At 39.0% G+C, this 13,457-nt stretch overlaps 1 protein-coding gene across 2 annotated transcripts in view; it reads right to left on the bottom strand.

The window, feature by feature from the left end:
- LOC126236743 (patronin) overlaps nt 1-13,457 on the bottom strand; it is a 438,638-nt gene that overhangs the window by 209,494 nt on the left and 215,687 nt on the right. For both annotated transcript variants that reach the window (XM_049946276.1, XM_049946277.1), the window contains exon 5: nt 6,542-6,792. In XM_049946276.1, the coding sequence (XP_049802233.1) occupies nt 6,542-6,792 (251 nt within the window). The remainder of the gene's footprint in view (nt 1-6,541; nt 6,793-13,457) is intronic.

Genomic DNA, 13,457 nt, shown 5'->3' with positions numbered 1-13,457 from the left:
CACCAACAGAAGCAAAATGAAGACCATAGAATGTAGTCGAATTAAATCAGGTGATGCTGAGGGAATTAGATTAGGAAATGAGACACTTAAAGTAGTAAAGGAGTTTTGTTATTTGGGGAGCAAAATAACTGATGATGGTTGAAGTAGAGAGGATATAAATGTAGACTGGCAATGGCAAGGAAGCGTTTCCGAAGAAGAGAAATTTTTTAACATCGAGTATTGATTTAAGTGTCAGGAAGTCGTTTCTGAAAGTATTTGTACGGAGTGTAGCCATGTATGGAAGTGAAACGTGGGCGATAAATAGTTTGGACAAGAAGAGAATAGAAGCTTTCGAAATGTGGTGCTACAGAAGAATGCTGAAGATTAGATGGGTAGATCACGTAACTAATGAGGAAGTATTGAATAGGATTGGGGAGAAGAGAAGTTTGTGGCACAACTTGACCAGAAGAAGGGATCGGTTGGTAGGACATGTTCTGAGGCATCAAGGGACCACCAATTTAGTATTGGAGGGCAGCGTGGATGGTAAAAATCGTAGAGGGAGACCAAGAGATGAATACACTAAGCAGATTCAGAAGGATGTAGGTTGCAGTAGGTACTGAGAGATGAAGAAGCTTGCACAGGATAGAGTAGCATGGAGAGCTGCATCAAACCAGTCTCAGGACTGAAGACCACAACAACAACCACAACAACAACAACAACAACAACAACAATGGCCAGTCTTCACATTCGTATAATACAATAGACGCCAGTTGTTCTGACTTCCATGCATAAATCTCCAGCGAGAAAATGTTAAACATTTTGACTTTGTACAATCATTACAAAAGTACAGTTGGCATAATGAAACAAATTATAATGCTATATTTAACTGCTACTATGCATTTGTCCTGGATTTGTGGCTGAGGATTATGGCAATCCTACTCTTAATACATATGCACATTATACACAAAAACTTAGTATAAACTGGTTGTTTCATCACTCAACTTTGTCAGTGAAAATGTTTAGACGACCGAAAGGAAATAGTATATGAGTTGTTTTCTTTCTCCTCTCCAAAATGAGGTTAACATTTTTCTCAATGGTTAACAACCGTTCTGAAAAAGATGTTCGGTCATTCACAGAAATCTCTTGTTAGTTTTCCCAGAAGAAAATAAGACATCTGTTTATGTAACCTTATTGGCATTTATTGTGTTTGTGCTCTAACCTACTCAAAGTAACTTCAATGATGGCTGACATACGAATAAAGAGTTTTTAATTGCATGTTCGGCAAAAGTAACCAGCAAACAAAACTTAATACATTCTTTGCATGAATGAGGACTCTCTTATCGCGTATATTTCCCTCTTCTGCAGGGAACAAAATCAACATTAATTAGCAATAGAGTATTTGAGTTTCATATTTCAATTTCCATTTTCAAATTATTGACAAACAACTACAGGCAAAACAAATTTTACAATAATTTAAGGTACACACAATAGATTTTTCAGTAGTAAGATGGAAATACATTTATAGATGTTACGTCCAGCGGCCCCCTTGATGCTCTTTTAGAGGAGTATGCTATATGCTGGCACTGGGTTTCACCTTCTCCCTTATCATCATCATCATCATCATCATCATCATCATCCCCGACACAACCATGACAACGCGCACACGCACACGGAATGGCGTGTGCACACGCACACGCGTACCGACACAGTCACTTACACTTAACAGATAGACTTATGCACACAGCTCTTATTTCGTGAAGGGACAGTGCCTGCAGGTGTGAAGAATGGGGAAAGCCTTTCCAATTAGGTAGCTAAACCTGCCCTATGGAGTCTCCCAGCCATGGATGCCATATGGCTTTCCTTTACTTTTTAGTGTCACATGATATCTAGTACATCTTGAATGAATAAACAACTAAACTGTAAATTTATTCTGTTCCGAGACAAATTTTCCTTAAGAAAATTTCTATATTTTACAACCTCCAATAAAGGAAGTAACATGCAACCAATGTACCATGCTTTATTTTACTCACCACTGTTAAGTGATTAATTCATTACAGTGTTCAACCAAGTCCCCTACATCTGACTTAGTAAATTACTTGCTAAAGTTCATTGGTTAAACAGTTTTTACAGAAAAGATGAATTTTCGTTTTTGATTGAATCTTCCCACATTTTTATAAAATGTTTAATCAAGTCTTTATACTAATGTTTCTTTGAAGATATTTCTTCATCACTGGTGACATTGAAGCAAGTGCAGTCTAGTGTTTGCTGCATTTTAGTAGGACTTTAGCTTCATGCTCTTAGTTAGCTTTACTTTTCATGACACAGTTTGCAGATTTCATACTTTTTGTCAGGATGCTCTTACAGTGCTGCAGCTTCTACTCATCCATTTTCTATTACAGCCCAATAAAGATGTTTATGTTTTCCTTATCAGTAATTAAGAGTTGCAGCCTTTATAATGATCACCTCCTCAATTTATTTTAAAGCTTTTTCAGGCAGGATAAATGTATGTCCTACCACAAGGAATAATGGCATTATTTTATGCAATGAAAGCAGAGCATTTTCAGCCGAAAAGTCACAAACTTGCAAATGACTATTCCCTCCCCCCCCCTTTCCTTGGCAGGAGTGCTGCAGTCATCAGAAATGGCCTTTCTTATATACAGGATGTATATAATGTCAGGAAACACTTTCAATTATTTATTGCACAAAAACTAAACATAGTACAGATGTCATATGTCATACATATTGCATTTTGAAGAGACACTCTACACTCTAAACTCCCCCCCCCCCCTTTCACAAACATTCGATATGCGAACCATGAGTGACCTGGCAGATGTCGATACGGTAATCGAATTCTTGCCATGGCCGTCCCAGCATGGCATTGTCAACTGAGGCAGTCACGTCCCGTATTCTCTCCCAGACCTCTGCTGTATCACATGGTAGATGTGGTAAATGGCCTTCCTTGTTGGTGGCTTCTTACCGTACTTGGTTCCAAACATCCGTTGAACAGCTGTAGCACAATCGTTTTTGTCACACTCCAACACACAGAAAGCTCGATCCGAACCTGAACTCGCCAGGTTTGCGACTAGCACTGACTATCAACAAATTACCAAACTATGCTGTTGCGGTATACATGGAGGGGTAAAAAAAATGCTTTCAGGGTTTCTCTTCAAAATTACACATGTATGATACCTGTACCGTGTTTGGTTCTTATGCAATAAATAATTGGAAGTGTTCCTGGACTTTATGTACACCCTGTATATTCCCAATCCACATATGGAAAATGAAAGTCTTTTGAAGTTCCTTTACAAATAATAAAATTATAAATATCACTTCACACTGCAAGCAGATGTTTTCTTAACAAAATGTTCATGAAACGTGAGCAAAGCAAGTTTTGCAAACAATGAATCTGTTAAAATAAGGTTTTATTACACAATATAATAAGTTGAGCACCTCATTTGGTGGTAGGGGCACGACTTTATTTGCTGCATTGCAACTATTCAACGTGGCATTTTTTGAAGCAGCTCCAATAGTTCAGTGAGTTTTCTTTTGTGGATTAAACAATGTCTGCATAGTTCCTACACTTTCAGGATTCGAGTATTTACAAGCAAATATATAACAGGTTCTGCAACTCAATGGTTTGATTATGAAGCAAAATACCATTAAGCAAAAGTCATTTTCCAGACTGTAAGGATCTATTTATTAAGTCTTGCAACATTCTACTTTTAGTGACTTTTGACAAATGCAGCAAGGAGTTGGAAAACTTTATAAATGGATTAATATGATATGACAAATTTCCGTAAAGTAAAGCAGCTGCAAAAGCACACAAAAAAAAAGAACTGTCATCATTGAAAGTTGCAATTGCAGCAGTTTGAACAATAAAGAAGGGGATATCAACACATGGAAAAAGCTGTAACATAGTGAGGCACTATTTATGTCTCGACAATTGTATGTTTTATTCTTCAGCTTGCACCTATCAATATGTCTTTTCATTGATCAGACACATGGTCTGTCAGAAACCAAAATGCCAAAGATATTATCAAGCTGATTTTGTAATGTATAGATTATTCACAATGTAAGTTGGCACTTCAGCAATGGACGGTGGTTGTTGTTGTTGTGGTCTTCAGTCCTGAGACTGGTTTGATGCAGCTCTCCATGCTACTCTATCCTGTGCAAGCTTCTTCATCTCCCAGTACCTACTGCAACCTACATCCTTCTGAATCTGCTTAGTGTATTCATCTCTTGGTCTCCCCCTACGATTTTTACCCTCCACGCTGCCCTCCAATACTAAATTGGTGATCCCTTGATGCCTCAAAACATGTCCTACCAACCGATCCCTTCTTCTGGTCAAGTTGTGCCACAAACTCCTCTTCTCCCCAATCCTATTCAGTACCTCCTCATTAGTTATGTGATCTACCCATCTAATCTTCAGCATTCTTCTGTAGCACCACATTTCGAAAGCTTCTATTCTCTTCTTGTCCAAACTATTTACCGTCCATGTTTCACTTCCATACATGGCTACACTCCATACAAATACTTTCAGAAATGACTTCCTGACACTTAAATCTATATTCGATGTTAACAAATTTCTCTTCTTCAGAAACGCTTTCCTTGCCATTGCCAGTCTACATTTTATATCCTCTCTACTTCTACCATCATCAGTTATTTTGCTCCCCAAATAGCAAAACTCCTTTACTACTTTAAGTGTCTCATTTCCTAATCTAATACCCTCAACATCACCCGACTTAATTCGACTACATTCCATTATCCTCGTTTTGCTTTTGTTGATGTTCATCTTATATCCTCCCTTCAAGACACCATCCATTCCGTTCAACTGCTCTTCCAAGTCCTTTGCTGTCTCTGACAGAATTACAATGTCATCGGCGAACCTCAAGGTTTTTATTTCTTCTCCCTGGATTTTAATACCTATTACGAATTTTTCTTTTGTTTCCTTTACTGCTTGCTCAATATACAGATTGAATAACATCGGGGAGAGGCTACAACCCTGTCTCACTCCCTTCCCAACCGCTGCTTCCCTTTCATGTCCCTCGACTCTTATAACTGCCATCTGGTTTCTGTACAAATTGTAAATAGCCTTTCGCTCCCTGTATTTTACCCCTGCCACCTTTAGAATTTGAAAGAGAGTATTCCAGTCAACATTGTCAAAAGCTTTCTCTAAATCTACAAATGCTAGAAACGTAGGTTTGCCTTTCCTTAATCTTTCTTCTTAATGGACGGTGGGGGACTTAGAATTAATGTAAGTGAGCACAGGCTACTCTTACATACCACACAGCAATGAAAAGAAACAAGCACCTGTGTTTCAATGAAAGCAGAGGTAGTGATTAAACAATTTAATAAAATTGAGGTTGGCATACTGTTGCTACAAACACAACTAAACAACACTCTCAGCCTGTGTCGCCTGGCCACCAAGAGCTGTTACAGGACAATTTGATTCACGGATCCAGTTATATGGCTCCTTCCATGTCTAGCAATTTCACGACTATCACAAGTGGGGCCTGAAGATGGCATCAATGTAATGCTGTAACTGGTAGCACATAGAAGTTCATAAAATAAAATAAATTTCTACAATACATACAGCTGTTGGTAAAGTATTGCATCCAGAAGCTATTGTGAAGAGTTAGTTTGTTACATAACAATGGTACTGACTGGAAGCAAGTCAACAGTGGCCACGTTGTGGCAATTACTCTGGTCTCAGCAACCAGTATTAAGCAAAGAAACTAAAAATATTATTCTGTTGCCCACATATGAGTCCTGTAGGGATCATGAAGTTTGGATTTGACTAATTATTGCATACAGATCCATTTGAGTGATCATCAATCCCCCCCCCCCCCCTTTACACAACTGGTAAGAGAAGAAACCACTTCACATGGTACCATGCACTTCAGACCGCAGATGCTTATCATCTTTGTGATTAATTCCATTGTGAAATCTGTTATTGCACATACTGAAAAACATTCTGTGTCAAATTATGCTGCAACTGTGTCAAAGACCAAATTCTATTCACAATTCACCTTGCATGGGGATTTTCCCCAACAAATTAAGATAACTTTTCTACTTCTTCAGAACTTTACCACTTCTTTTCTGGTGTGTAGTCCCAAGAGAGTGACTGTATCAAATCTTTTGTGTTATTGCTGGTTTTGGTATCATCAGCTATTTTAGTCATATAAGTAAACAGTCTTGCTTCAGTAAAGTTTGAGCTTTCAACTATAGTTTTGAATTTGACAATTATTTTCATTTAATACATCCCCCCCCCCTCTCCCCCCCTTCCTCCCTAAACTAACTAAAATAATAAAATAAACTAACCAACTAAAACTAAAGTAATAAGTAAAATAATAGTGGCTACTTGTACGATTCAACAGCAATGAACACAATTTTAATTTCAACGAGACAGTGATACATTAATCATAAAACAACTATAAATCAAAAAGCTGCCAAATTATATTTGCTCAAAATGAGTCAAGTAAACCCATACCACAATGATGTACAGGTAACGTACTAATAACTACTACCCTACTCTGAAGTGACTGCATTACTGTTTACTTACGCTTGCAAGTACGTGACATCCTCTGGCATCATATGGAATACAGAGCTTGGTAAACATCGACTGCAGAAGTTGTATACAAGCATCAAGTTCTGGACTGAATCAGATATCTTTGGTAAGGAGCTAACCACAATATCTGACCATGGTAGTTCTTCAGGACAATAGAATGACACTAATCCTGCCAGACTGACACCATCACACAAATCCTTCAGTTCTCTAACGGGGGGAAATTCTGGCACATGTTGGTGTTCACCCTGCACACAATTAAAAAAACACAAAGTCATTCACAATTTCAAGGCAAAAATTAAAATAAGCAATAGTTTAATATGAAATGCTGTTTAAAAGCTCACTTATTCAAGCAAACAAGCTGATAACTAAACAAGAAATGTCTTAACATGCACAAAATGTACAAGAGACAATTATAAGTAACATGGCAAGTTTATCTGTGGTGGTGATGGTTGTGGTGGTGGTGGTGGTTTTGCATTCCTGAGTGACATAAAAGAAGAAGAAAATTCAGTTATTAGAGAGTTTTAAACTGCTCATTATGGTCATGACAATTATATACCAACTACGGACATGCAGATGATTGTGAGATATAATAATACTTGGGAAATACAGCAACTCAAATTAAACTGACAATGATTTCACCATACTTTGACTATTTGTTCAAAGAAGTGACTCAGATGCAGTCCAAGTGCTCCACAGGAAAACACATTAAGGATGAAAATAAGAGAAAGACCATGCAAATCAAAGCCATGCAAACACAATGTGATAAGACAAGTGTCAGACTACCTCCCCAGGGGCCAGAAGCTGCTCCTTTTGGGAGGTGAGAGCCAAGCATTGGTTGAAGGCACAAACACAACTTGGACAAGGAACCTGATCATCACCAGTATCGTCCCAACCAGCCACCTTCCGAACTGTTTTTGTGACGAGATGATGGCATGCCTGCAATGATGTTCTATCCACAGGACGATCGCACACACGTTTCGATACCTGTAGGAGAAACTCCATTTGCCCCAAACCACATACACTATTCTAAGACTTCGTAAGTATCTGATCAAAAATTTACTAGCCGGCCTGTCCTCAAACATGGAAAATATACAAAACAATCCAGCACTTAGCACGGTATTTTCAAAAGTTATTAAATAATTTAGATTACAATGAAGATTTGTTGGTGAACAAATGTGCAATGAATCATATCAAATTCCTTCACTGCTCCTTTCAATCTTATCAAGAAGCACAAACAAGATTGCCACGAACCTAACACATACGGTAAGTGAGGCCCATGTAGTCTAATACATAGTTGACTGTTTAAATCCTGCAATGACTGCAATAAAATTATGTCTTACAAAAGTCAGAACATAATCAACAATTACAGACCATTCCACATTACACTCAGAATCACCAAATTCTCTCTCTCATATTTCACAACAGCTGGTGTTGCTTTGTTAATACTTTCTTTAATTGTAGCATACAAGTTGCTGAACTTCAATCATCACGGAAAAAAAACACCAACAACACACACACACACACACACACACACACACACACAAATATATACAGAATGTGATGCAGAGAGAGATGGTAATGTTTTGAAATAAGCATTGTTCTTGTAAATATATTGAAAAATTATGACTATTATATCATCACACCACAGTCCATATTGCTTCCATCTTCCTCTGACACCTTTGCAAGAGCTAGTACCAATATGCACAAACTGAAACATCTGTGGCAGTAAGAGCGCCATGGGGATTTAATTTAAACTAGTATGCTTATATCATACGGCTGTATGTGCAATAAATATCTGCAACTAACTATTTTCTTCCATTTTGTGGAAAGTTATCTTACATTGATTGGCAACAACTTTTCATCTGAGGTCAAAGACTGACCCCTTTAGTTCTATTTCTGGGCTTCTGTTGGGAATCAGATACATGTCAGGGTAGACAGCATTTTAATCATATTTTGTTGATTAAATCTTCCATTATTCTCCACTTCCTTTCTGTGCTCTCCTACCATTGGCACACACAAAAGCCTTACAAATTATCGGATGATTGAGGGGGGGGGGGGGGGGCGAGAGAGAGAGAGAGAGAGAGAGAGAGAGAGAGAGGAGAAGAAGAATTAAAGGGAAAGCCAAAATCAGTTCAACAACTGCATACTAGTCCTGGACTACTGAGAAAGAACATACCATTACATAATTACAGGATTTAAAAAAAAAAAATTCTATATTTTGAGATGTGCTAGGATGTGTTCTAAAAAACACAACTTAAGAGCTATGAGCACTTTGATAATCTTTACTACCATGAAGCACATTTCTTCTACTGACCAGTTCATAGATCTTATGCATTTCAGAGCTCAAGTTTACTGGATGTTTCTGTACCTCCATAGAATACTTTAACACCTCTCCCCTACTCTCTCTCTCTCTCTCTCTCTCTCTCTCTCTCTCTCTCTCTCTCTCTAGTCAGTCAGTATCTTCTCCAATTTAAACTGTGGATATATAAATCTGATCAACATTGCAAATGTAACAAAGGTATGATGATGATGATGCTGATGATTATAACAAAAAATAACAAAGCTGAACAATGACTTCCAGCAAAAGTACTTTTCATCCAGTCAGAAGTATCATCAGCACTTGCTATAGCCCTAAACAGCAGGTCATGACAAGGGAGCAGGGCGGGGAGGGGGGAGTAGTAATGTGTCACAGCAATGCCTAGGCGACGTGCATGGCGTCGCCGCTGGCGGCGCAGCGTTCCTGTGTATCGCAGTTTGAAGGCTATTGACATTGATTTGGCTGGACAGTTTAATAAACAACAGTTAATTAGAGGTCCAAATGTGTTTCGTGGACTCCATTTGAACTTTACATGCGATGTACAAGCAGTTTTTGGAGGTAGTACATGGCTTACGCTTGCTGTTGTATGGGGCAACCATGCAGATTATGGTGGCCTTGAAGCCTTCCCAGATGCAAATATTTTGACATGGAAGACATGGAGTATAGCAGAGACAACAGGACTTTTGGCTAAACAGCCTTATGGTACACTTGTTCCAAGTATGCCATTTGTGTTGAGTACTAGAAAGAAGAAAAAATTAAATGCAGATGAGTACCTTTTTATATGGGCCAAGATTGGTAATGGAAATTGTAAAATAAAGATCAATGGTGACTGTATGTTATATTACAGACAATAAAGTTGCCCTACCCGAGAACCATCCTTATCCATCCCGTGAGTTTTTTTTTTTTTTTTAAAGTATAAAACACTATCACTTTTTGTTTGGTGGCCGTGCGAGTCTTGGTTGCTCGCTAGCCGGGTGACCTTGAAGTGGACTTAGCCGCTATTTCTCTAAGGAACTCCATACTGCAAATAATAGAGCTCCTTCTAACAAGCAACTGCCTGCCACCGTGTGCCTGCTTGAACCTTGCTGAAGGAGCAGCCACCTGTCCACTCACAGGGTGAATGGCGATGCCAGATAGCCAGTCTTCCCATTGGCCCTCTGCGTAGAGCAACACGAACGTGTTACCACCCACCACTCATCCTCCCAAGAAGGCAGTTCCACTGCATTAGGTACACCAGGAGGTGCCTCAGCAGCAAAGAAAAAAGCTACACCTGATGTGTCCCAAGTGATGTGCCAGATTCTCCGCCACCGTTACACTCCAAGGCAGCAGCCTGTAAATGACTGACTGTAGCTAAAAGCACATTCAGCTGTTCATGACCTGTGGCCAGCTGTACCTGCATCCACACATAGTATGCCCACATCCTACACACCTTGTATCACTAACTTAAAAATTAACTCTTAACAGCACATACAGAAACCTAGATATAAAGCTTGCTACCTTTCGGACGTATCACAAATGGAAGGTGATGCTTTATGAGGTGAGCAGCTAGCTGTTCAGAAGAAATTACAACTGTGCTACTGATACTCTGACTACACTATATGGTTACAAAAACATGAGATTAAACTTCTTAAATAGAACAACACACACTGAAGTTAAGAAATATACTACTAAGAAAACACAGAAAAAGCTACATACATAACTTGCTGCACTGCAGGTGTGTAACAGAAGACAGACGACAGTTGGAGCTGACTGGCAAGAGGTATGAAATGGAAGTGGAATGAGGTGGGGTCCAAGAGAGATTGTGGTAGAAGGGTAAGTGATGTGATCGTAAGCAGGAGGGAGGGGTGCAGAGAGGGCAGTGATGGGGATTGGCAGGGGTGGGGGATCCAGGTCCAAGGGCCCTGTCAGTGAAGGAGGAGTGTGGTGGTGTAGGGGCATGTGATGGGGATGGGTGATATGATTTTTTCTGGGGAGGGGGAGGCAGGAAGGGGGGTGGAGGGGTGAGAGAGAACATTGTTGAAAAGAGGTGTGGAAAGGAATAGTAGTCAAAATACATACCACGCCACCATTATAGAAATCACAAACAACTACAAAGGTTGCAGTTTGTGTACACGGGAAGTGTCATCCTACGAGAAGTGTCACATTATTAGAAATCTCTGTACAGTAGTTTAAAGTGAAATGGCATCCTGATTTTACCACCACATCACAAATAATCACACAGCATTATCAAATTGATTATGCTACTCCATACTTAATAGCTGTACTACACTGCAATGGACCACACACTAAGGACGCATTTACAAAAAATTTGAATTCTTGTTTCACATAAAATGCACATGCGCTCCTCAATCTACACACAAATTCTATCTTTTTATACTGTCAGTAACATGTACTTAATAGTTGGAAAAATACATAAAGATTTGGAATTTATTTCCTAGAGCACAGGAACAGTTTATTATGTTGATAGCACCCACCTTCTTGCAAGAAGGCAAACAATGACGGTCATCATTTCTACACAGTACTGAAATCGTGGGATATCAAACTGTCCACCTGTGTGTCTAAGGGTTTAGCCTCCTCTTGAGCTTTCAATGATGGACAGTAAACATATATAAAAGAATAACAATCAATGTTATCGCTACAACAGTAGCGATGTTGTAATGACGTGTAGTATCATTGTAAGAAATGTGAGAATACAGTTTGCGTGGATGATTTATCTGCGACTACGTAAATGATCACATATTTAACAGCTAACTTTTAGCTCAGAGTATTTGAAAGCTAGGATTTCAAATTGTGTACCATTGCGGTATACATCCTGACTCCGACAAATGTCAACATTTTTCTAACTTTTTAACTGCATCGATTTACTTTCTTTCCTCAGGAGCACACCACACAAACAAAAGGAGAGAAAGTTGCCATGCAACAGAAGTAATACACACAATTCCTCAATTTTGTACACAGAAATACATGCCAGAATTCATGGACTTCACAATATACAGAATAATATCCTGTGCACAGACACTATTAGTGGCAAAAGAAATACCCATGCAAGTCTAAGATTATTATTTCATTTGGAAGAGTTTCACTAAACACACTAAAAACTACATAATTACATGTGCATGCTGCTACACGTACACCAAACCTTTTCGAGCTATTACTTCCAAAGACTTGAACAAAAGCAACTAAAACAAATATTCCTATACATAAAGTACAATTTCATCCTCACCATTAGAAAACATAGGAGGGAAGAAGGAAAAAAGTCACCTATTCCAAACTGATGATTCATCAAAATAAAACTTTATCAAGCTTTTCAAGATTCTTCTAGATTTAATGTGACAGGAAGGAAATAAATGATAAATAGAAAATATTATGCAGTCAAAACTGAACTCAATACTAACTTCCTACACACACACACACACACACACACACACACACACACACACACACACAGAGAGAGAGAGAGAGAGAGAGAGAGAGAGAGAGAGAGAGAGAGAGAGGCACCAAGGCAGCAATGAGCAATGAGCAACAGAGCAAATGCTACTACACTGTCACCGAGTTACGGTTCTGGAAATGAAAACACTAAAAGGTATGGAAAACTGAAAAACAATGAAAAGTAAAAAGTTATGTACAATATGACAGCGCATAAATGTAAATAACAGTCCAATACATGACCAAACGGACTGATACTTTTTGAGACAGGTGAGAGAAGGTGTAGGCAGAGGTCCCAATGACAGAAACATCTAGGTCTTGGCAATTGTTATGCAACTTCATCATTCATCACAGTGCTCTGGTACCATTTCAGTCATTTCTGAGTGACATTTTCAATGTATGCAAATATTTACATCCCATTCCCTTCACTCCAAAATTTGGGAATACATTAAAGGTAGACAGCAAAAATGGTGGTATTGGTGAAGTCTAATTTTCAGGAACTGAGGGGGAGAGTGGAGGGAATAAAGCTGTAGCACTGCTTTTTGATTGAAAATAGCATTGCCTTCAAATTCTTTCCCAATATCTCACCTTTCAATTCAATAACAAAATAAACTAGTTTATTATGCCAGGGCCCTGGACAAACATACAGGGTGAATATTAACAAAACCGACAAACTACAGGGTGGATTCCTGATTGGAAATAGAGGAAGAAAGGTCCTACGAACATGTGTCCAGAAATGCATCAGTTCCTCTGACCACATGCCATGTGTTCATTGTGTGTTGCAAGCTTCGTAATTCATGCATGTACTGCAAGCAGCACAATGGTCGGGCATTCATGTGGGGAGCAAGCCGAGATGGTGTTTGTATATGGCAAAGCAGATGGAAACGGTTGAGGGGCAGCATGGCTACACTGAAACAAGTACTATCACAGACACTAATCACATCACATAACATTTCAAGGCCTTCTCAGGTGTTTGTATTTATGAAAGGACCCATGAACACACAAATATGCAGGGAGGTGGTGGACTGTGCATACACCAGATTTGGAGGACCGGGCTCTACAGGATATTGATACGAGCCCTAATACACGCTCCAGGCAAGTGGCCCACCAAAATGGTGAAAGTGAAAGTACAATAACGTGTATCCTGCATGAGAACCGCTATTATCA

The sequence above is a fragment of the Schistocerca nitens genome, chromosome 2 (genome assembly GCF_023898315.1).
Source record: "Schistocerca nitens isolate TAMUIC-IGC-003100 chromosome 2, iqSchNite1.1, whole genome shotgun sequence".
In the NCBI taxonomy this organism is placed as follows: domain Eukaryota; kingdom Metazoa; phylum Arthropoda; class Insecta; order Orthoptera; family Acrididae; genus Schistocerca; species Schistocerca nitens.
This window is presented reverse-complemented; position numbering and strand designations above follow the sequence as displayed.